This window comes from Danio rerio, chromosome 22 (assembly GCF_052040795.2).
Source record: "Danio rerio strain M-AB ecotype USA chromosome 22, GRCz13ab, whole genome shotgun sequence".
NCBI lineage: Eukaryota > Metazoa > Chordata > Actinopteri > Cypriniformes > Danionidae > Danio > Danio rerio.
This window is the reverse complement of record NC_141042.1, coordinates 27,312,625-27,338,371: the sequence shown is the minus strand read 5'-3', so window position 1 is coordinate 27,338,371 and position 25,747 is coordinate 27,312,625. Positions and strand designations below refer to the sequence as shown.

The 25,747-nt window shown below is 36.2% G+C and overlaps 1 protein-coding gene across 3 annotated transcripts in view; it reads left to right on the top strand.

The window, feature by feature from the left end:
* c3b.2 (complement component c3b, tandem duplicate 2) overlaps positions 1 to 9,987 on the top strand; it is a 46,618-nt gene extending 36,631 nt beyond the window's left edge. The window contains 14 exon segments of one of the 3 annotated variants that reach the window (NM_001442330.1): positions 512 to 656; positions 737 to 900; positions 3,857 to 4,012; positions 4,098 to 4,157; positions 4,240 to 4,330; positions 4,766 to 4,817; positions 4,904 to 4,991; positions 5,611 to 5,700; positions 5,796 to 5,901; positions 6,903 to 6,992; positions 7,064 to 7,147; positions 7,214 to 7,294; positions 8,480 to 8,630; positions 9,275 to 9,987. In NM_001442330.1, coding sequence (NP_001429259.1) covers positions 512 to 656; positions 737 to 900; positions 3,857 to 4,012; positions 4,098 to 4,157; positions 4,240 to 4,330; positions 4,766 to 4,817; positions 4,904 to 4,991; positions 5,611 to 5,700; positions 5,796 to 5,901; positions 6,903 to 6,992; positions 7,064 to 7,147; positions 7,214 to 7,294; positions 8,480 to 8,630; positions 9,275 to 9,413 — 1,497 coding nt within the window. In that variant the 3' untranslated portion in view covers positions 9,414 to 9,987. 3 annotated transcript variants of the gene reach the window in all.
* Positions 9,988 to 25,747: the final 15,760 nt, after the last annotated feature.

The following is a 25,747-nucleotide window of genomic DNA, read 5'->3' as shown; positions in this document are numbered from 1 at the left end:
ATAAAATAAAGATAAATGAATTGAATAATTTGTATAATAGCTAAATTGAACGGTTTAAGAACAGAAAAACAGAAGCTAAATTAAATGGAGTTGTAGCTAAATTAGACATTAAGCTATGTTAGATTGTTAAAGTAATTACTATTTGCAATAATTAGAATAATTAGCACACTAGCTAAATTAAACAAGTAATATCTACATTAAACAGCTCATTTAAATAATTAGAATAATTATTTTTTGTTAAATGTTTAATTATATAATTTAGACATTAGCTAAATACATAAATTGAATAATTGTTCATTAAAATAATTTGAACAATTCATTTTTTTCATCATCTTAAGGTCCAGAAGTGTATAAAAATATATATTATTATTTTAATAGTCTAAATACGTAAACAAGTACAGCCCTGATCCATTCTACCAGGCCTATGAACTATGTATCTACAAGACCAAAACTATTTGTACTGGCTATAATAATACTTTTTTACATATTCAGTGTATTTTTTTCTCCACAGGATAAGTCTAGACAGGCAGCAGGGTATCTGACAGAGCATTTCTCCCGGCTGACCAGGCCATATACAGCAGCTATAGCATGCTACGCGCTAGCCGTATCGAACAACGCCTGCGTGAAGAGCATGTTGCTCAAATTTGCCTCACCTGGTACTTACATTTTAAACGCACAAATATGAACACAATATGTCATCTTCTCTTTCTCATTATACTTTATTGTCTGTCCACAGATCATTCCCACTGGCCTGATTCAAACAATTATTTTTTCACACTGGAAGCTACAGGCTACGCACTGCTAGCGCTGATCAAAAGTGGCCACATGGAAGAGGCAGAAGCTCCATTTCGATGGCTGAATGAGCACCGTGGCATTGGTGGAGGATACGGCTCTACTCAGGTGAAGTAAACCTGTATGAATGATCTAAACTAACTGTCAAACGTTTGGGGTTTTAAAAGAAGCTTGTCCTGCTCATTAAGGCTGCATTTATTTGACCAAATAATACAGTTAAAAATTGTATTTCTGTAATGTAATGTGTGTATTTATTTAGCTCATTTATCGTGTATGGCCATACACCCAAAGCGATTCACAATCGTGAGGGGCGGTGGGGTCTCTTCACACCAGCACCAGTGTGCAGCATCCACTTGGATGATGCTACGGCAGCCACAGGATGATGCGATGGTGCCAGTGGGCTCACCACACACCAGCTATTAGTGGAGTGGAGAGACAGTGATACAGCCAATTCGGTGGATGGGGATGATTGGGAAGGCATGATCATAAGAGCCGATTAAGGGGAATTTGGCCAGGACACCGGGGTTATACCCCTACTCTTTACAAGAAATGCCATGGGATTTTTAATGACCACAGAGAGTCAGGACCTCGGTTTAACGTCTCATCCAAAAGACGGCGTCCACTGACAGTATAATGTCTTCTTCACTTTTACTGGGGCATTAGGACTCACACAGACCACAGGTTGAGTTCCCCCTACTGGCCTCTCTAACACCACTTCCAACAGCAACCTAGTTTTCTCATGTGGTCTCCCATCCAGGTACTGACCAGGCTTAGCCCTGCTTATCTTCAGTGAGTAACCGATCTTGGGCTGCAGGTTGATTTAAACAAGGTTGGTTTAAAAGGTTGGTTCAGAAATACTAAAATGATGATTTGAGAAACATTCATTACTATTGTCAGTGTTGGAAATTGTTAGGCTGTATAGGTTTTTTTCAATCAAATGGTTCTGGTGTCGCATGAAATTCAGATGGAGGGCAGAAAGTAAAAAATCTGAATGGGAAACACAGAGGAAAGTTAACATTTTTGCGATTTATACCATATTTTACAAGAGATATAAATAGAAAAAAACACATAAGTTGGGCATGATCCTTGGTCACACTTTATTTTGATTGTCGGTTTGTTGAATTTAAGTTACATTGCATCTACATGCCAATTAAGTAGACTGTGAGGTTGAGGTTAGGGTTAGTGTAAGTTGACATGTACTTGCAAAGTTACTTATAGTCATTTAAATGTCTGTTTAGCAGCAGTATCAAGGGATATTAAGCAGACAGTCTACTAATACTCAAATGGACCATTGAAATGAAGTGTTTCCTAATCCTTATATCATTAAGAGGACAGAGTTTTCTACTATACTAAATTATATTTGCCTGTCATTAATGCGGTACATACTGTATAATTACGTTACATGATAAAAAAATACTATAGTGAATACTATAGTGTTTGTACGCATACTTAAATTAAACTGTCGTAGTAATTATATTATTGCTGTGGTACAGCACAACTGTAGTAATAAACAAATTATTCAATAGGCTTCAGTTTTCTACGTTATAATCACAATGCACCACAGTTTACACTAACATTACAATATTTACCACAAAATATCAGTTTACTATGCTACAGTATTCTTAAGCATTCATTAACAAAGAGTTAAACACTTTACTAGTTTTTTCCACATGCGAATATCTTCTAGACATCACGAAATAACAGATGAAAGCATACAAAAGCGTGGACGTATAGTCTACATTATTATTAATTTTTTTTTTGAAAGAGTGAAAAATGCTCCACAATAATAATTGTCTAGTTTAGTCGCAAGTGTTGCATTTCTTTTTTTATTTTGTCGATGAACTTAGCATCAACAAACATTCACTACTGCCATGCATCTTGATTTTGACGTTACGGTTGATTATTCTGCCAAAACGCTGGTAAAGACATGGATTATTACACAACAAAATGAAGATTTCATTGAAGTGATTACATGGCAGGGTGGATTATTTATATTCTCCTGGATTTTGTATAAGTGTGGTTGTGTTTGTATCTGATTTCTATATAACACATTAACTTATTTCTACACATAGCTAGGCCTGTGTATAATCTTTATTGGTGCTGTCAAACGGATTGTGTTCTGAAAAAGTTTGTACATATGGATGTATTAAAAAATGTTTATTACATGCTGCCTTTTCTTCCGTTTTTCAGCCAGTTTCTTAAACCTTCTCCTTTTTTATTAGCTAAAATGTTTCAAGTCGATAAAAGCTGTTCGGCTTTTCTATTTTTCTATTTCTATTTTTTATCGTCATCAATAATGTCATGGGAAAACAACCTATACAGTACCATTCATAACTAATAATAAAATGTATTGTATTTTCTTTTGTTTATAGGACACATTAAATCAGGGGTCACCAATCTCGGTCCTGGAGGGCCGGTGTCCCTGCAGGGTTTAGCTCCAACCTGCCTCAACACACTTGCCTGGATGTTTTAAGCATACCTAGTAAGACCTTGATTAGCTTGTTCAGGTGTGTTTGATTAGGGTTGGAGCTAAAATCTGCTGGACATCGGCCCTCCAGGAACAAGTTTGGTGACCCCTGCATTAAATAGTCCGTGAAAGTAAAGACATTTTATAATGCGTCTCTGTGTGTATAGTATATATATATGAGTGTTACAAGGATCATGTAACACTGACGATTGCAGTAATAATGCTGATACTTCTGTTTTAAATAACAATAATGAAAAAATGAGAACACTATTATTTTAAATTGTAAGAATATTTCACAACTTTACAACATATTTGATCAAATAAATGCAGTTGTGGTAAGCAGAACAGACTTCTTTTATTCCTTCATCAAGTGAAGAACCATGTCTTGTAACATCATTTAGATTGATCACAATGTAATTGTACTTTTATTATGTGATAAAAGTCTTATAATTACCCCATTAACACTCCAGAGGATTTCTGATTTCTGTTTTGTAAAAATGTTGCTTAAGCAACTTTTCTTTACTCATCCCAAACTTTTGACCAGTGGTGTAGTTGTGGTTCATTTGTTTTCATATAATGATCATATTCCTCCATCAGTCCACCATGGTGGTTCTTCAGGCCCTGTCTGAGTATCTAGTGAAGAGGCCTCCTCCGTCAGACCTCAATTTGTTGGTTCAGCTCAGCGTTCCTGGTCGGAGTGATGTTCGCTGGACCTTCAATCCCAACTTGGCTTATGTGGCCCGTTCTTCACGAGTGAGTTTATGGATGTTCCATCTTTTGAATTCCTTTTTGAAGACAAGTTTGGTATGAAATATGACACACTTTTAATGTCTTCCAGGTCCCTCTTGATCAGGAATTCTCAGTGGCGGCTTCTGGGAACGGCAAGGGTGTTTTGGAGGTGCTAAATGTCAATGTTTACCAAGAATATCTTGAACTAGAATATAAAAATCGAGATATAATTCATCGTTTATGTGTAATAGGTAGTGACGGTTTACCATCAGCTTCCTGATGTGTATGAGAACAGCACATGCAACGGCTTTCAGCTGGACGTCTCCATCGCTGAGACTAATGGTGAGTTGACATAAAAGTTTGCAGTGTTTTCCCCCATACCGAGATGTACAGTGCAGGATTTATGAACTGTTGATTCTTTTAGAAATAATGTAACTTTCACAGACTTTTACAGTATTTTTTATAAAGGGATTTCTCCCTCCTCTGACATCATGGGGTGAAAACTTCAGTTATAGTGGCCACACGATGACACTATACCCAGGGTTTCAGAAGTATCAGAAGTTCAGAAGAAAATATTTTTTTTTTTTTTTTTTGAAATGTTTTTTAGAATACTTCTTTTTCATGTGGACGATGATCCAACTGGATGGAAAAAAAACTGTGGTTTTGACAATACCCATGTTCATGTGATCAAGAAACATTCATTCTGCCATGTAATGTAGCTTTATAAAAAGTCTAATGGATAGATTTCACCAATACTCTGTTGTTGTCCATTTTTAGAAAAAACCTCATCGGATGTAGAAAAGTCCTTCAGACTCAATGTCAATGTGAGGTGAGCACTTCTAAACGGGTTGACAGCTTTTTAAATCAAGTTAGCATTGTGTGTTTCCTATATTTTTCCAATTTTCACCTACACAGGGCTCTGGAAGAACGGCAAGTGAGGATGGTTATTCTAGACATCGGCCTGCCTACAGGCTTTGAACCTGAAAACTCTGATTTAGAGTTGGTAAGACCAAACTCATATGGCGTAACATTGTACAGAAGCTTGACAGCCTTTAAGGTGCAGTTCACCTCTAATTTTGGTCAAATTTAGAATCAGACTAATATAATAGTTAAGGCAATTCTATAATGCTTTGTGACAAGCTATTTCTAAGATGTTGGACATCAAAAAAAAGGTCAATGCTGATTATAAATACTATTATAAATGTTTGATTCGTGGAGTTTGGTATAGAACTCAGATTAGTTAAACTAATTGGTTTTTCCCCTCAGCTGTAAAGTTTTTAAACTTAAGGAAACTTTAGTTTTTTTGGTATAATGTGTTTTATTGTCTCGTCTTATGTGACGTACAATATGTATGCTACAATCAATTTCCCTCGGGATATTGGGAATATTGCATTATTTAGTATTCCATCACATTTTTCTTCAATATTGCACACCCCTAATGCTGGATTCACACCAAACGTGAAATTAAGTATTTGCTCTAGGAAATTACCTACAAAGTCAATGCAAATGTACAAATGAATGCATATAAAAAAACATCCTATGAGTAATCGAGAGCAAGTCATTCGAGGCATTTGGTGTGAGCCCAGCATTATAGACGTGAACATCTGCCATGACTTTTTCAGCTCACAAATTCAGTGGATCGCTACATCAACAACTTCCAAGTGGTGGACAACCTGAGCGACAGAGGATCCCTCATTATTCACCTGTTCAAGGTAACCTAACAAGAACTTTTGACTTAGATGTCTTGTTAATATGCTGCAAATGAATGCATGATTGAATATCTGTCTTTGTGTGATGTCCCGCACAGGTGTCCAACAAAGAGGCAGAAATCATCTCATTCAGACTCAATCAGAGGTTTAAAGTGGGGCTCCTTCAGCCTTCCACAGTCAAAGTTTACCAGTACTACAACAAAGGTTCATACTTTAATATAACGCATACTTGCAATATAACGTTATGAGTTAACCCTGAAAAAGCAAACAAACATGTAGCTACAAACATAAACTGTATAAACATCACTCTTCAGTTTACTAACACCACTGACATTCAGTTCACTCACTATTATGTGCCAGGAGAATATGACTTACTCTGTGACTTGAGATCACTTTGCTTCTGTCTCCCGCTATCCTGATCCAGCGGCGCAGTTTCATCTTCTCGAGATCTCTTTTGATCAGGCTCATTATCAGATTTACTCGTGGTTTAAAAAAATAATACACGCTTGACTGCCTCTGGCATTTTGAAAACACAAATGTTATTTATGTATCCCACTATGCCATGCGCATGAAACAATAATTACTAACCAATGAGAGCGATCGTAAATGTAAGAAAGCGATTGGTCAAAAGTGACTACCTTTATGTTTGTGCGCGCACATACAATCCACACAGCTTTGCTCGCTGTTTTTCACTCGGACTTGTTTACATTCTCTCTCTCACACACACACATGCAGAAATTTACCAAGCAAAAGTTAATGCCAGATCAGTTAAAATAAACATCAGAACACAAAACATGAAAATCTGACATTTGCCAGAACAAGATCCAGCTCAAATTAAGCACTAGTACCGCTAATATAAACTCTAAAGCAGGGGTGGCCAATCCTGTTCCTGGAGAGCTACCTTCCTGCAGATTTTAGTTGCTGCCCATATCAAACACACCTGAACCAATTAATTAGGACCTGAACACCGTGTGATAATTACAGGCAGGTGTGTTTAATTTTGGTTGCAACTGAAATCTGCTGGAAGGTGGCTCTCCAGGAACAGGATTGGCCACCCCTGCTCTAAAGTATTAAACTGGATGTTCCTGCTTGAGAGATATTTATGATTCTATTATTCTACTTTACTGACAATGTTTTTCTTTCTAATGGTTAAGTCTTGGCTGAAATATCTTGGCTTGACTGTGACTTTATATGATTTATTGCAGATAAAAGCTGTAGCAGGTTCTACTCTCCTCCTGAAGACAAACAGCAGCTGGATCAGATCTGTGAAGGCGACGTGTGCCGCTGCTCGCAGGGTCAGTCTCTTTGTGTTTTCAGTTTAACGTCTCACTTTTATTTAGAAACATCATGAATCCTTCCTTTGCAGGAGACTGTTGTGTAATGAAGGAAGACTCCGCGTCTTTTGGTAAAGAGCAGAGGAATGCCGCTGTATGCAACGGATTACATCATGGTGAATATTTCTTCAGAGTAAATTACTGTTGTTCATTTTTCCTGTCAATGAACAACTTTTCTTCAGCCTACAGAGTCAAGCTGATCAGCATCAGCCAGAGTCACTATTACCAGTATGAGATGGAGATTGTGCAGGTTATTAAAGAAGGTATGTCTGTTTAATCCTTTATGAAAGTATAAAGAACTAATTACCACTTATTTTTTTGTTATTCTGAACAATATATTGCACAATGGCAAATGTAGATGCACCTGTCTTATAGTAATACCAGTAAATTGCCATAGAATTACCAAAACAACTTTACCAGTAACTTCTCATTTTGGAAAAATGCTGAAAAGATTGTTCAGGTATTTCCAAAAAGGGCCCATTCATATATGATCTCTTAATGCCAATTTACCTGAAATTTTCCAGAAAAGTCTGTACATGTGGAAAAGGGAAAAGGATGTGCTGTTTTTGAGTTACACAACATTGCAATTTCTGTATTTCTTTCATTCATGTATGTCATGATAAAAGTTATTTATCAATTATCTCAAGATTATTTTAGTATGGTATAACAAAAATTCTTTTTCACATAGTATTAGTCATATTTTATGCAGAGTGTAAAGGGCACCTATGATGAAAATCAACTTTTGGAAATAGTTTGGACAGAACTGTGTGTAGGTATCGTGTGTCCACAGTCAAATTGTAGTGATATAAACACAATAAGTCTCTCTCTTTTTTTTTTAAATCTGACATTAAAATAGGACGACGTAGCAGTGCTGTTTTCCCACCCCCTGTAACGTGTACAATCATATCCACGAGACAAGATGTGCGCAAAGCAACTGGGATTAAAAGATCTGTTCAGCTCACTATGATCATCTGCACCTTAAGAACGATTGTAAAACCTTTTTAAAACAGTGCATGTTTGTAATAAAGAAAAGAGAGTAAAATCGCTGTACACAGCTGCATGTCAGTACAATTATAAAAGAAGACGCTTCAATCCTGGACATTAAATCAGGTTTATTTGGTACATGAACATATCGAAATCCATACAGCAATGGATATTAACTTATGTCCTGTCACATTTGCCATGTAAAGCAGTGCAAAGTCCTGTGTGCGCAAGTGTGTGTGTGTGTGTGTGCGCGCGCGCATGCAAAAAGCATTGAATAGAAAATAATATTTCAAATCAACTGTTTTTTTTGTAGTGTTTCCTTATATAATACCCCACATTTCAATTGAAGAAACTCATTAATGCACTAAAACTTCTTGGATATAACATACAGCACACATACAGGGTTCAGTCTGTTTTTCTCATTTTATAGGCAACCTGCTTATGTGTCTATATCATGTTTTTAGGGACGGAGGAAGGTCTGAATGAGAAGGAGAGGAGGATGTTCCTCTCTCATGCGAGCTGCAGGACCAGGCTTAATTTAAGAGAGGGTCAGGAGTATCTGGTCATTGGGCCGATCACTGATGTTTGGAATGCAGGAAGCACAGTGTCCAACAAGTGAGTGAAGTACTACCACTGATAACATATACAGTTAAAGTCAATAATTATTATTATTTTCTAATAATTTTAAATAATTAATAATTATTTACAAAAAATTATTATTAACAAATAATTAATTAATAACAAAAAATAAATATTTTTTTGTTTTTCAAATATTTTCCAAACGATATTTAACAGAGCAAGGAATCTTTCACAGTACTTACAATTAAAAAAAAAAATTCTGGAGAAAGTCTTTTTTGTTTTATTTTCACCTAAAAAATTTTAAAAGTATTTTTAAAATCAATATTATTAGCCCCCTTTTTTTTGTTTTGATTGTCTACAGAGCAAAACATTGTTATATAGTGACTTGCCTAATTACCCTAACTTAATTAATCTAGTTAAACCTCTAAATATCACTTTATATCTTGTAAAAAAATATCTAGTAAAATATTATTTACTGTCATCATGGCAAAAATAAAAAAAAATCAGTTATTAGAAATTAGTCAGTTAAACTGTTATGTTTAAAAATGCATTGAAAAAAAATCTTATTTCTGTTAAACAGAAATTAGGAAACAGAAATATACAGGGGGGCTAATAATTTTGACTTCAACTATATATCTATTTGGGTTCATATTTGATCATTTGCTTGTGTTTGCTCTCAGGTATGTGTATACGCTTGGGAAAGAAACGTGGGTTGAGCGCTGGCCAGATGAGTCTGAATGTGGATCAACACTGCAGAAGAAATGTGACGAGCTGAAGAGCTTTGCAAAGAAACTGATTGAAGACGGCTGTCAGGCTTGAGACTTTATCTTATGTGTTATTTTGATTCTTAAAGTCCACGTGAAACAGAAGTGCTGAGAAGTTTATTTCAATAGGTTGATGTACTTACAACTAAAACAGAATATTGAGTAGGGGACGGGGCTTTCTTTTGCGCATCATTCCCTCATAGCAAACTAACGGTAAGAGAAGCTATTAATAAAAGCAAATGGTCAGTTTGGTTGAAGATTACCAAAACAATTTTTTTCCAGTATATTAACTTACACCGATTAATTATTGACCTTAAGAATATCAATGTGAGCTAGCAAAATAAACACTGTAAATTTTGATTTTGCGCACACTTTAATATAGTTCTTTCATTAAAAATATATATTTGTCTTAACCCATTTCATGTTTCACCTAGTGATGGACCGTACATCCACTATTTTTCCACTTTTTTGCATTTTGTCACTAGTGTGGGTTTTCACTGTGGAAAAAAAACTTCAGAAATGTACTTTGTTAATAATTTTAAGAAAAGTAAGATCTAGTTTTCTTGCTATTTCTTTCTTTTCTGCCGTTTGGGTTTTAAAATAAAATCAGTTGTCTATTGTCTACACAACTCTATTGTTTTGGTTTTGTTTTCGTAATCAAACTTAGAATAAATTCACATCAAGATTTGTATTTATTGTCCTAAATTTATTTGTAATCATCTTCCACATGTAGAGTTATTGGTGTCAGGTCATTAAAGTGGATTTCTAATTTAATCTGTACCAGAATGCTTGGCAAGAACAAACTATCACTGTTTATATTACTAAAACAAGCTATTTTCAATTAGCTTTTTGTTAGCAAGCTAAAAGTTTACCATAATGCTAACTGCCTAGAAATGTGTTTTAGATTAGCTACATGGTAAAAAGAACTTGTTTCTACATCTTAAAGTAAAATGTAGATTTCACAGTATGTCTGATAATATTTTTCTCCTGGAGAAAGTCTTATCTGTTTTATTTCGGTTGGAATAAAAGCAGTTTTTATTTTTTTATGGTCAATATAATTAGCCCCCTTAAAATAGTTGTTAGAAACTTTTAGTATATGTATCAGACAGCTTCTCCACAAACAAGTAGAGGGAGAAATTCTCAAGACCATGTCTCAGAAAAATAATTTCAGAAACTTCATTTTGCATGATATTGCCATCAAATTCAAAACATATACTCAGGAGATGTGTAGCTTTTGACCTATGACTTTTCTGTATTGCTTCAGGACTAATTTCATATATTTGTTTACGAAATAATAAAATGTTTAGTGCGGTAAGTAATTTTTTTCCCATTACTTAAGCATCTATAACTTTTTTTTCCATTTTGTACATTATAAAATCTACATGATGGATAATAAAGCACAGAGAGTCTTCTTTCCAAAGAAACATGAACCATGAATGTAGACCAAATTATTCAGCAACTGTTAATGTTTTAGTTTGAGAAGGTCAGTTTTGAGAAAATGCCTCTGACGGTGAAGGAAAGAAGGACACCGATATAGTCTCAGAAAATGTTTTACAAAAAACTCGTTTTGCATGAATGTTTTGCTGTGTAGCTTACTGGAGTCAGGAACTGTTACTATTTGAAGTTAGGTAGGTGTAAATCCCCAAAAGTTTAATATTAGTTTTTCAATTGCCAACAGAACAAACCACTGTTATACATTTATTTCCCTTATTACCATAACCTCCCTAATTATCCTAGTTAAGCCTTTAAATTACACTTTACTCAAATACTAGTGTCTAGTAAAATATTATTTACTCTCATCATGGCAAGGATAAAATAAATCAGTTATTAGAAATGAGTTATTAAACTATTATGTTTAGAAATGTGTTAAAAAAATATCTTGTTTTCGTTAAGCAAGGGAATATACAGGGGGGCTAATAATTATGACTTCAACTGTTTCAAATGCCTAAATCCTGCAGTGTAGTCCATCACCACCAGAGGGCGCATTTTAACAAAAAACTTCAATATTGAAGAAAGCTCTTCCTTTTTTTAGCATTAGGTTAAAATTGTCACACATCACGTTTTACATACATAAAGTATTGAACAGTCTTAATTTTAATCTCGCCTTCAAAGACATGCTCGCTCTCTCCTAACATAATCCCATGTGCAACTCATAAGAAATTGTGTCTATGTCAAATGTGTGTGTGTGTGTGAGTATGTGAAAGACCCTGAAAGCTTAATGTCTAGTCATAACACAGAAGAAACTGTGCCCGTTCAGACTGAAGGGCACAGCGAGAGACGCCTCTTGTTTAGATCGTCGGCTAAGTTTTATAATATTTACAGTAACAGCATGTCCTCATTCTCTGGCTCAAACTGCTGCGGTGCCATTAAAAGGAGCAAACCAGGCACCAATCCAGAGGCACAATTACTGGCAACATCGCCTTCCTCATCGCTCTGTTCCTCCATCTCCATCACCTGTGCCAGCTTTTAAAAGCACCAACAGGTGTGCGGTTCAAAGATAACCAGTGCGGTTAAGCCAAACCCGCTTTATCTAAGATTAGCCTGAGATATGCATGACTGTACTGATGGACCATTATATATAGTCCAGGGCAAAATTATTAGCCCTCCTGTCATATATTTATTCTTTTTCAAATATCTCTTAAGTGATATTTAATGAAGCAAGGAAATTTTCTCAGTATTTCTGATAGTATTTTTTTCTTCTGGAGAAAGTATTATTTGCTTTATTTCGGCTAGAATAAAAGCAGTTTTTAATTAAAAAAAACAAAACAAAACAAAAACATTTTAAGGTTAATATTATTAACCAGCTTAAGGAATTTATTTTTTTTCAATTGGCTAAAGAACAAACAACTGTTATACAATGACTTGCTGAATTACAAAACTTGTCTAGTTAACCTAATAAACCCAGTTAAGCTTTTAAATGTCACTTTAAGATGAATACTGGTATAGTGAAAAGCATCTAAGAAAATATTATGTACTGTCCTCATGGCAAAGATAAAAGAATTTGGGTACTAGAAAAGAGTTCAATGTTCAGTTAGTTTCTTCTTTCCATTAAACAGAAAAAATATTTAAAAAATAATTAAAGCTGCAAGCAGCGATGAAACATTGCCAAGGCCTAAGATGACATTAACCAACATTTTAGAGTTTCAGAGTTTGTTAAAGTACAATGCCTGGAATGGCAGTTTTGTATGTGTGCATGAAACATAGCTTGTGGGCCACTTCATGAAATGATTATAGGTGGCGCTGTCGAGCCAAATTGCCACACCTACTTCTGAAACCCTTATTAAACGATCTTTTTTACCACTTCAGCTGTGTGTGCAAAGTTTCACGAGTTTTTTGAGATAATAATAATAATAATAATAATTATTATTATTATTATAATTATCAGAGCATTTCCAATAGGGCCTACACACCACCGATGCTCGGTTCCTAAAAATTCTGATTGGATGTTGAACATTGGAGTGCAGTTATTTTCAGATAAACCCACAAACTCTCATGGTCATTCATAACTTTTGATTCAGTGGCTAATTCATATTCAATTGTATGATCTCTTTTGTACTTTTTATTATGATTTGTTCATGCCCCAATGAAGTGTAGGGTTAGGGGTGGGTTCTAGTGACTAGCCTCCTTTTTTTGAAATAATAGATTTTCATAGATACTAAATTATGTGAAAAAAATAATAACTTGACTTCTAGTTGATCGTTTGGTATCAGAAATGGCTTATATGAAAGGCAAAGGCCTCTAGTTGACACTTACCAAAATAAAATATGATCATGTCTTGATTTTTAATTATTTAATTAGGACAGTAAGGTCTGACTTTGCTTAGACAAAAGTCTTGACACTTAACAGAAATAATGTACAGTATAGAATATAAAGTCATGCTGCAGTGGAAACAGAATTAATATTGTGTATATTGTGTGTGAGCTTGGAGGACTGCATCCACACATCTCTGCAATGACTCAAATCACTTATTAATAAAGTCCTCTGGAATGACAAAGAAAGTGTTCTTGCAGAACTCCTAGAGTTCATCAAGATTCTTTGGATTCATCTACAATGGCTCCTCCTTCATCTTACCCCAGACATGCTCAATAATGTTCATGTCTGTTGACTGGGCTGGCCAATCTTGGAGCACCTTGCCCCTCTTTGCTTTCAGAAACTTTGATCTGGAGGCTGAAGTATGAGAAGGAGCTCTATCCTGCTGAAGAATTTGCCCTCTCCCGGGGTTTGTAATGTAATGGGCAGCACACATGTCTTGGTTCCTCAGGCTGTTGATGTTGCCAGATCTCGTGTATGCCCCAATACTGAATGTAATCCCAAACCATGATTTTTCCTTTACCAAACTTGACTGATTTCTATGAGAATCCTGCGCCCATGTGGCTTCCAGTGGGTCTTCTGCAGTATTTGTGATAATTGATATGCAGTTTAAAAGATCATTCTTCAGAAAAAAAAATCTACCTTCTGCCACTTTTCTAAATGATCAACTAGGAGTCAAGCTATTATTTGTTGCTCTTACAAGTGGGATCGACAAGACTTTTGTCAGGTAGTGTAGTTCCAGATTTACTGCATTACAGTTCCATATCTCTGTGCACAGTAATTTCATTTATTTCACAGTGTACAACACTCAAAAATCAATAACAAACTTTATTAGTACTGCATACATGACCAGTTTAAGCACAAACTCCGTTTCAAAACAGTAGGTTTGTTAACCATAGTATAAGCAGAATTAACTTCTGTCCATTGAGTTATTGGATAATAATATTTACCTGGCCGCTTTACATTGTGGCTGCATCACCACCTTGGTTGTACATTATTTTCTAATAATTCTCAATTATTTCTTTAACCCATGTATTTTCAATATTTAAAATGCTCAATGCTTACTATTTAAAAATGTCTTGTCTTCTTCAGGGTGATGGTGAGAGACCTTTTTTTGATTTTCATACTATTGTAGCAGGCTGTTTCTGTAAGTCATTCCATCTCTCATTCACAAGCTTGGACTTGCACTGTCAGTGCTGGCACTCAACATAAATACACTCATACCGTCATTACTGCACTTAAGCTTTTCTGGATTCTCTCATCTTAGAGACATCATAAGAAAATAAACTCTCTCTCTCTCTCTCTCTCTCTCTCTCTCTCTCTCTCTCTCTCTGTGTATATATTGCAGATTCATTTAAATAAACCATTCAAATCAGAAGTTTCTAATATAAACAATACGTCACCTTAGAATTATAAGGTTCTTTCAGATATTTTTGTCAAAATTGATTCATTGATACATTCATATTAATTGGCAGCTTATGGCATATATATATGTTGTTTACATTTTAAGACTTTTTGTTAAAAAAAATAAAAAAATTGTTAAGTGTTACACACATACTGTTTGCTATGGAATGCAAAAACTTTGAAGCTCCACATCTCAAAATCATTCAGTATGCTGATAGAACCTTATAATTCCGAATATTCATGAATTAATTAATTTTACTTCGGCTTAGTTCCTTATTAATAAAAGGTTTGCCACAGCGGAATGAACCGCCAACTATTCCAGCATATGTTTTATGCAGTGGATGCTCTTCCAGCCATGTATTTTTGCCTGTAATGAAAATGAAATACAATATATAATATAATAAATACTATAATTATAATGCTCATATATTTACAAGTTGCAAAACACTGTATTAATGGAAAACGTTATATAGGTAATATTATATTTTTTATTTGACATGGACATCACAGTTACATTGGACAACCGTCCTTTAAGATGCTAATTTTCAACACCTGCCTAAGGGAGGCTTGTTGTTTTAAAAAAAATAATAATAAATTGTCCACCTCTGCTGTGAGAATAATTTTTCAGCAGTGCACCTGTCTTTACAATGTTTGTACTGCCGTCACAACAACGTCTTTTTCACACGTACTAAACGGTCTCATAAAAGCCTGGGCTCGGCAGCGAGACCTTTTTGATCTATTATTGTGGTAAATAAAGGCTGATCTAACCAGGCTTCAGATGAGGCAGCTCAAAAAGCCCACCTGCACAGGTGCGTGGGCATGTTGCGTGTGTTGGTCTGTGTATATAAGTGTTGAAAAAGCTCATCGTCATCAGCTGACCGCGGGAACGCTACCCTTTCTATGGGCCCCACGTGCTGCATTTTTGAAATGCTACTAATAAGATGAATCACTCGCTAATGAGGGCTTTTCTCTGAGCTGATGATGTCACCTAGCTATAGTTCTCACTCCCTCACGCACACACACAGTTAACACAAAAGTGAGAACAATGTCGTCCCTTCCTGCTAATAGAGCCTCATCTAAAGGGAGATTCACTCAGAAATGAAACCCTGGTGCTCTTCTAATGTCTTTACATTTATTAAATTGCTAAATTAGAAGACAAACAATCAGTTCCTGTAATCTGTGTGTTGGATGCAGGAGAAATGGACAGAAATAAAGACCTACTGACAAGGATCAAATTGTGTGTTGGAGTATTTCTGAAATTCTGACTTTTATTTACTCCTGGTCAGCAGGAATGTGGATCAATCAACAGTGGTCCGAGAAGTACCAAAACCACAAACCAATGTCAGATTGTTGAGATCTCAAAGCCTAGCAATGCTCCACTGGGCAATGAGGATATAGTCCAATCTGGTCCAACAGAAGGTCTACTGTGACAAAAGTAAGATAAAAGCTGGTGGTTGTTGGAGGGATGTGTGATATTTGGGATTAAATAGTCGCACACCATTTAGAGTATGATTATCCCCTTCTATTGTCCAAAGTGCTAACGACAGAGTCATGAGCAGTGGAAGAAAACTGTCTAGTCTGAAAAGTCCTGTTTTCTTTTACATCGCACCATTTACCTGGCAAAATACAGCCTCCTACCTTCACAATGTTAGTGCTGCCACATGTTACATCACAGCCTTTTCCAGAACCTTTTGATTCACTGTTCCTCACTGGTGGAATAATCTTCCCAATCCCATTCAAACTGCTCATTCACTGCTAATGTTCAAACGGCAAATGAAAACTCTTCTATTCGATGAGTACTTGATTACATATTTTCAATAAAATTCCTTTCTATTCCCGCTTTCATTTTTGTAAACCGTAAGAACTGGCTTTTTATAAAAGTTGCTTTGGACAAAAGTGGCTGATGAATGACTAAATGGAAATGATGGATCCTGGATCCACTGTTGGGATGGCAAGATGTTGAAGGATGATTTGTGATTATGACAAGTGGCATGCTGCCTACAGCCATGGGAGTAGATCGAGTCTGGTGGGCCAAGAGGGTACCAAGCACACCAAAATCAAGTCCCATGAAAGGATAAAAGTTGGAGTGATGGATATGAATGTTGAGAGGGGTCCAGGCCTGGGACATACATGCGGTTGTTTTGCTTATGATTTTGAGGCAGTCAGCCTTGAAGGGCTTCTGCTTATTTGTATTTAGTTGTTTATTTTTGCATTGAAGTTTACATTGAACATTCGATGGTTCCCACATCCTTCTTCCCTCAACTATGAAGCTTGGGAGGAAGAAGGGAAGTACTTATAGCCTTGCTATAGTTTGTCGGTTCTTGCCCTCTTCACCTCAACTTTATATTTTCTTACAGTAGTGCAATGTTCTTCTGGTAAACCCTGGCTATTCATATATGTAAATTTGACATGTGCTACCTACAGTACCTAAACATTTTAGCACGTTCATGACAGTGGTCCCTAGATTTTAGTCAAGTTGAGCATCTGTGCTTGACCAGTCTGATCTTATGAGGAAACGTAACTATTCCAAGCTTTGTCAGTTTAGTGATTAATTTGTGAAATTTTTACGAGTTCAGTCATACGAAAACATACAATTTTCAAAAGGAGGCGCGGCACCCAACGTTGCCCCCAAACCCAACCATCATTGGGGGAAATGAAAATTATACTAAATTGTATGAATGAGATTGTACGAATTCATAATAATCAGCTACTAAATTAAAAAGTTAAGAATTGCTGTGAGATTGTGTTGGCTGGACCGACAATTTCAATCCAAAATAACTCCAACTGGCCTTGTACTGGATTTGAAGGATCTGCTGTTTTAACATGTTGCTGCCAGATACCACAGGACACTTTCAGGACCTATTCGTTTTGGTGCCATGACAGCACATGGAAGACCATCATCATATTAAAGACACAATATCTTCGATTTTTTTATTTGGCTGTGTACTTACGTTCTTCAAATCTTCAAATCCAGACAATTAGCAATTTTTAACTAGTGACAGAGACATCAGTCTTACTTTACTTCATACTGCTGATCATGAGAGTTAGGATTAGGTGAAGAACTCTTTGATTTGTCAAAACGGACTCTTTTATCTTTTCCTGGACTAATCAGAGTGAACTGTTGCACTTTTGTTGTCCTGTGATGGCCAGAGAAGGCCAAATATTGTTAGTATACAAAACATTTTGTCAAGTAAGCAGAAGGACTTCGCTTTCGGTGAACTGTAAGCAGTTACAACATCGCGTTTAAGGTATGTTTTCTTTAAAAATCAACGATCTTCACTGCCAAATAATCTACGGTATAAAGTGGGTCTTTGATTGTACAAGAAGCACTGCATTAAATTACATTTTCCCACGCCATGTCTTCAAAATATGAACATTTATTTTACTCCAATGTTTTCAATGTTTATGCGCTCGCCTGCTGATTCGGCATGTGCATGTAAATGTGTTTTCCTTTTTTAAATCTGGTTTACGCTTGAACAATTAAATGAATGGTGAAGTCTATTTATTATTTTTTTTTTTATTGGGTTTTTCACAACATTAAAACAAGACACCTGAACAACGCATTACAACAAAACAACTCCAGAATAATATACAAAACTTTAAAAATAAATAAATAAATAGCAACAGTAAAAAAGTAAAAAATACAAATGAATAAATAAATAAAATAGAAAAATTATAAATAAATAAAAATAAAAAAATAATAATTAATAAGGAGTATTTTTTTTGCATACAACATCAAAAGTAGTTCACTGTTTGACCTTGATGCTTTAAGTTCTATTCTGCTGTCAGGTCCACTTGGTTGCAAAAGTGTAGAAAGGGGTTCCAAATGCAATAAAAGTCTTTTAACTTCCCTTTGATAATGTACGTTAGTTTTTCCAGAGCAAGATTACAGGACATTTCCTTGATCCATTGATTAGAAGAGGGCCTTTGAGTCTCTTTCCATTTTAATGCAATAACACGCTTGGCCTGCAGCAAACTAAAATCTATTAGTTTGCGCTTCTTTGTATTCACAACCAGAGTACTTGGGTATATATGAAATAAACACAGCTTGGGGTCAAGAGGAACATTTTCCTCTGTTAATTGACTAATCAAACAAAGAGTCTCCTTCCAGAATTTCTGCAACTCTTTACATGTCCACACACAGTGATAGAGTGTACCTATTTCTTCTCTGCATTTTGTACACATGTCAGAGATATTTGAATTAAATTTATTAGCTTTACTGGGGTAATGTATGTTCTAAAAAGCCATTTATACTGCATTAGTCTACATCTAGTGTTGATACTATGGGTTTGGGCAAACACACATGATTCTTCCCATTCTTCCTTTGAAATATTTTCCTGGATATCATTTTCCCATGCAGATAGGTAAGATAAAGAATTTTCTTTTGACCCCTCAAGAAGTAAATTATAAAATGAGGATAGGTTACCCCTGCTGTTCAAGTGTTTTAAGGTGTGATTTTCAATGGTTGACAGTGGAGGTTCTGTATAATCTTTCCTTTGAGAGTATACAAAGCTCCTGACCTGTAAGTATTTAAATAAGTGATTCTGAGGAAGGCCATAATGTTTCACCATTAATTGAAAAGACATCAATGAACCTTCTTCATACAAGTCTTTAATTTGACTAATGCCTTTAAGCATCCAGTTTTTAAATCCAATATCATTTCTACCAGGTATAAATACTGAATTACCCCAAATTGGTGAAAGACCTGATAATTTAATTCCTTCGTCTAAGAATTTATGCGCTTCATACCATACAGATATGGTATTTCTAAGAAAAGGGTTTTTAGTATTTTTTTTTTAGAAATTTTATTGGGGAAGAATACTGATATGTCTGTAATGGGAATGTTGTTTCATTATTTTCCAGATCAACCCATGCCGGAGATGTGTTTGTATTTTTGAAGTAGTACATGGCTGTACAAAGTTGGGCTGCCCAATAATATAGTTTAACATTTGGTACTCTCAGTCCTCCTCGTTCATATGGCAGATAAAGAAGGGAAAAGCGTAATCTAGGTTGTTTATTATTCCATATAAACTTTGTGAATGTTTTGGTGAAGTCTATTTTACTGATTATATTTGGATGCTGTATTCGAAGTCACATTAAACGTTCACCGAAAGTTGATGGTTATAGCAAGAAACACTAGCAGTGCATATACCCTATTGCTTTAAGATCCACCAAGAACACAATACTTTTATATTGATGTTGTTTGCTACTCATTGCCATTACACAAGTGTGAGCAAAGACACTTTTTATATGGGTTGAAGATAGACGGCTATATGGCATGAGAACAACACCAGGATGAGTAAATAACAACTGAATTTAAATGTTCTGGCTGAACTATTCCTTTAAAGTTGTGGGCAAGAGTGGAAGCATTGTGTGATTAGACAAAAATGACCTCTTTATACCAGTGAGTAACACTGTGCATTCACGCTTTTTTCTTTCCTTTATATAAGACACTGAGGATAAGCGATGCAATTCAGACAATACTCTTCACAAAACCCCCTGCACTCGTGACTGCTTTGCTAATTGCATTAATCTTGCATGTCAAAAGTACAACCCTGACAAATCTTGAATTGCGTCACGTGGTTTAAAAAAAAAACTATTTTCACTGGCATAGTGCTGTATGATTTATTCTATAAGAACAATGTCATTCTTTAAAATGAGGGCAGACAGGTTTGGCTTCAAAGGACTAGATTTGAAAGATTGAATGTCGGTTTAATTGGTCATATAATAGAGGAAATGGTTTATGCATATGGGATCTGAGAAATGTAGCCTTGTGAGAACAGTTCATTAAAAATGATTAAGTGATATTCATTATGGCTGTCGCCTAATAGTTTATAGTTGATCAGAACAGGCTTGGTCCACTAAGTTTCACTAGTTGGACGGCGACAATAGGCTAGCTGTTATGCGTCGATATATAACACAGAAGTGCTCACATCGACCAAAGTTCGATTCCCGGCTCAAGATCCTTTGCAGATCCTTTCCCTCTCTCTGCTCTCCTCACTTTCCTGTCACTAATCTCCACCGTCCTATCCATTAAAGGTGAAAAGGTTTAATAAAGGTTTTTGTTAAATAAAAATAATAAAGGTTTTCGTTAGTCGGTTAGTTGCAGGAAAAAAAAAAAAAAAAAACACAACAGTGTCAGTGTGCATGTCCATCGAAGTAATTGTGTGCTGCAGAGAAACAAGCTGAATGCCTAAAAAATGACAATGTGTTTAGATTGTTTGTGATGATAATATTTATATTGTATATGATTTAAGCACTTTATTTATAACTCTAAAGAGATAATATGCCGAATCATTATATTATATTTAAATGTGAATAAATTATTTGAAATATTTGTGGTATAACGTAATATACCCTTTACTGTATTTTCTATTAAATTGTAAATGTTTACTATATGTTAAATTAAATGTTTGTATATATGTATATATATATATATATATATATATATATATATATATATATATATATATATATATATATATATATATATATATATATATATATATATATATATAGTTGATGCAGATTTGTCGGCTGCACATTCGAATCTCTCTTTCCACCACATCCCAAAGGAGCTCTATTGGATTGAGCTCTGTTAACTGTGGAGGCCATTTGAGTACAGTGATCTCATTTTCATGTTCTAAAAACCAGTCTAAAATGATTTGCGCTGTATGACATGACGCATTATCTTGCTGAAAATAGCCATCAGAAGATGAGTACACTGTGGTCATAAAGGGATGGACATAGTCAGCAACAGTGTAGGCTACTCGGGTATGCTGTGGCGTTGACACGATGCTCAATTGGTAAAAATGGGCCAAAAGTGTGCCAAAATAACATCCCCCACACCATTACACCACCACAAGCCTATACTGCTGATACAAGGCAGCATAGATCCATGCTTTCATGTTGTTGATGCCAATTTTTGACCCAACCACCCGAATGTCGCAGAAGAAATCGAGACTCATCAGACCAGGCAACGTTTTTCCGATCTTCTATTGTCCAATTTTGGTGAGCTTGTGTGAATTGTAGCCTCAGTTTCCTGTTCTTAGCAGACAGGAATGGCACCCGGTGTGATCTTTTGTTGCTGTTGCCCATCCGTCTCAAGGTTGGATGTGTTGTGGATTCAAAGATGCTCCTCTGCATACCTCGGTGGTAATGAGAGGTTAGTTGAGTTACTGTTGCCTTTCTATCAGCTCGAGCCAGTCTGGCCATTCTCTTGTGGCATCAACAAGGCATTTGCGCCCACAGAACTGCCGTTGTGCGTGAAAATCCTAGTAGATCAGCAGTTTCAGAAATACTCAGACCAGCCCGTCTGGCACCAACAACCGTGCCACATTCAAAGTCACTTAAATCCCCTTTCTTCCCCATTCCGATGCTCAGTGTAACTGCAGTAAATCGCCTTGATCATGTCTACATGCCTAAATGCATTAAGTTGCTGCCATGTGATTGGCTGATTAGAAATTTGAGTTAAAGAGCTGTTGGACAGGTGTACCTAAAAAAATAGGCCAGTGAATGTGTGTGTGTAATGAAGTTCACGGCCCTTTGGCCGCCGGGAAGAAGGAGGCGGAGAACCGACGCAGTTTTAAAATATTTATTTATAACATGAACGGACCAAAACAAACGGACGGCAGCTCCTCACGGAGACTGCCGTCAAACTGAAAGCAAAAGTAAAATATGTGCGGGCCCGGTCCTCTCTCGGCTTCCTCTGCCATCGTTCCTCCTTTTATAGTCCAGAGCTCCTTCCGTGGGATTCGAGGCAGGTGCGCACCGCAGATGTATCCACTTACACGGTGGCCTCACTCCGTTCCCACGGCTCTCGGCCACGCCCCCTCGCCACAGTGTGCATATAGTCACAGGCATACATCTGCATCGACAAGTTGTCCTAAAACCAAAATGTGTACTGAATGTCATTATGCGGTAATAGATTATCAATATTTTATCAATAAATTTATTTATTATTTTTAAAAGCAATATTTTTGAGCTAGATATGAGTGCATTTATTTATAATCAATTTATGGTTTAATCATTGTAAGCTTTAATTATATGGAAATAAGCAGCATGAGCATTTATCAGAATATCTCTTTTTGTGTTTCCCAGAGGAAAACAACAAGTCACATTGGTTTAAAATGAGTAAATGATTACAGCTTCCATTTTGGGTGAACTCTTCAAACAAACCTCTAAATATAGATTAGAAGAATGAAGTGTGTGTCTGGCGCTTTTTTCCTTTGAGTCTTTTGCAGGTGCTTGCTAAACTACTGCTCCTGATCTCACACACACCAGCTGCTTACTGACCCGTCCGTCAGCACAGAGTCCTGTTTACCCAAATCCCTTCATCACTGTCACTCAGAGGAAGAGAGAAGAGGAAGGAGAGAGGAAGATGTGGGCCACTCAGCAGAGCTCGGCACATCTGCTCAGTGATAAACAGAACAATGCCACCGTGACCACTAATCTTACACACAAGATCAAGGACACAGGAACGAAGAAAAAAAAAATCATACGACAGACAGAGAGCAAAGGGAAGCAATGAAAGAAAGAGCCTTTGTTTTAGTATATAAAAAGAAGATGAGCTCTGGAGATAAGGGATCAAAATGGAAAACAGGAAATCACGTATCGCTGTGTTTAAGCTTTATCTATCAAACTCATCCTCAGAGATGAAAGGTCGCTCAGATCTGGGCACTGATGTATTCATTTTACTTATACAAAATGGACGTAGCAGGTTTTATGGCAACAAAGTGGCCGATTTTGGTTCAGAGGACTTCTACAGTAAGTTCAAAGGCAGCACAGTGGCTCAGTGGTTAGCACTGTCACCACACAGCAAGATGGTTGTTAATTCGAGTCCCACATGGGTTTCCTCAGGGTGCTCCGGTTTCCCCCACAGTCCAAAGACATGCACTATAGGTGAATTGAATAAACTAAATTGTTCGTAAGGCGACGCAGTGGGTAGCACGTTCGCCACATAGCAAGACAGTCGCTGAATCAATAGTTCGAGCCTCGACTCAGTTGGCATTTCTGTGTGAAGTTTGCATGTTCTCCCTGCGTTCGCGTGGGTTTCCTCCGGGTGCTCCGGTTTCCCCCAGTCCAAAGACATGCGGTACAGGTGAATTGGGTATGCTAAATTGTCCGTAGTGTATGTGTGTGAATGAGTGTGTGTGGATGTTTCCCAGATATGGGTTGCAGCTGGAAGGGCATCCGCTGCGTAAAAACTTGATGGATAAGTTGGCGGTTCATTCCGCTGTGGCGACCCCGGATTAATAAAGGGACTAAGCCGACAAGAAAATGAATTAAATTGTCCGTAGAGTATGAGTGTGTGTGTGTGTGGGTGAATGCCAGAGTATGGGTGTTTCTCAATGCTGGGTTACGGCTGGAAGGGCATTCGCTGGGTAAAACATATGCTAAAGTAGTTGGTGATTCATTCCGCTGCGGCAGCCTCTGAAATAGAGACTAAGCAGAAGGAAAATTAATGAATGGATAAAAGTTAAGGTAAAAAAATACCTTTCCCTCATAAATTATGCAGCATTTTCTCTGTTCTCATAATAGGTACACTGTAAAAAAAAAAGTAAAATAATGGCGGTTAAATTAAACCATAAAATAACAAATACTAAATTTATTAAATTTAAATTTCTGTCATTTACTATCTGTTACTTTAAGGTAAATTTCTGTAATTTAATATCTGTTATTTTACTGTAAATTTCTATAATTTAACATTCGATACAACAATCTCACGGCAATTCGTAACTTTTTCATTTAGTGGCTAATTCGTATGAATTCGTACGATCTAATTCGTACAATTTAGTACGATTTGCTTTTCCCCCAATGACGGTTGGGGTTAGGGGTGGGGTTAGGTGCCACGCCTCCTTTTTAAAATCAAATCAATCGTACGAATTAGCCACTAAACTGGCAAAACGTAAATTACTTACTTTTTCTCGTGAGATCAGGCTGTTCGATAATTTATGGTAAACTTCTGTCATTTAATATCCGTTATTTTACAGTACATTTCTGTCATTTATTATCCGTTAGACTTATTTAAAACACAAATGCATAACTTTGAAATCCAAATCCTCTAAAGGACTGTTAGGCTGCACAAGTGCAACAAGAGCCGGGAACTCTTTCCAGTAGACTCCTCTCTCCTTATACTGGGGTTCACATAATTTTGGATCCATACAAGATGCTTTTCGTGGTCTTTGATGAGTCAAGAGTGCAAGATAGATTCCTGCAAATATTTTTCTGGATCTCTTTAGTTTATGAATACCTGACCCTACCTACTTAGACCTGCAACCCTTCAATGATGGATGATCATCATCCTCAATCCATACGACGTCCATTAGAGTGCAGCTCTGGCGTTTTACATTTGGCCAGAGGAGAATTCTTCACCCTGACTGAGCCTGATTTCTCCCAAGGTTTTGTTCTCCAGTTCTGTCAATTAGTGGAGTTTTTGTTCCTTGCCACTGGCTTGCTTGGTTGGGATTGGTGGAGCTGCTCTCTAGTATATCATCCTTCAACAGTGACATTCCTATTAAACCGAGCTAACGCATGCATCTTGTTTTTCTTTTCCTCTTTCGGTGCTAACTTTTCATTTATTTATTTTTTTATTAGGTTCATCTTAGGTCAGACATTAAAATATACATAATAGTGATACATATAGATACATGCATGATACAATTCACCAAACAAGAGATTATCAGGAAAATATAATTATACACTAAATAAGTATATAAATGAAAGGTAAAATACCACATTCATACACAAAGATATACAAACATAAGATAACAAAAATACAATAATAAATAAATAAAAATAATCATACAAAAAAATAATAAGTCCGAAAAAGAGCATGTAGGAAATCAAAAACCCATTGCCGATAAGAAGCGGGAGCTGCTGAATTCCAATTCATATGAATAAGTCGTCTAGCCAGTAAGGTTGCAAAGGCTACTTTATCGGCCTGTAATGAATTCGGTGCTAACTTTTTAATGCACATCCCGAAAGCTTGTGGTTACACACACATTTGATTCATTTTATTTGGAATGACTAATACTATTAGAACAACACAGCATCCAAATAATCGTAAGGAGCCCATAATGTTTCACAGTACAAGCAGCATGCAACCATTGATGATCTTTTGCGTGGCACTATTAAACACTCAATCCATTCTGCGTGCAGTATTAAGTAAATGGA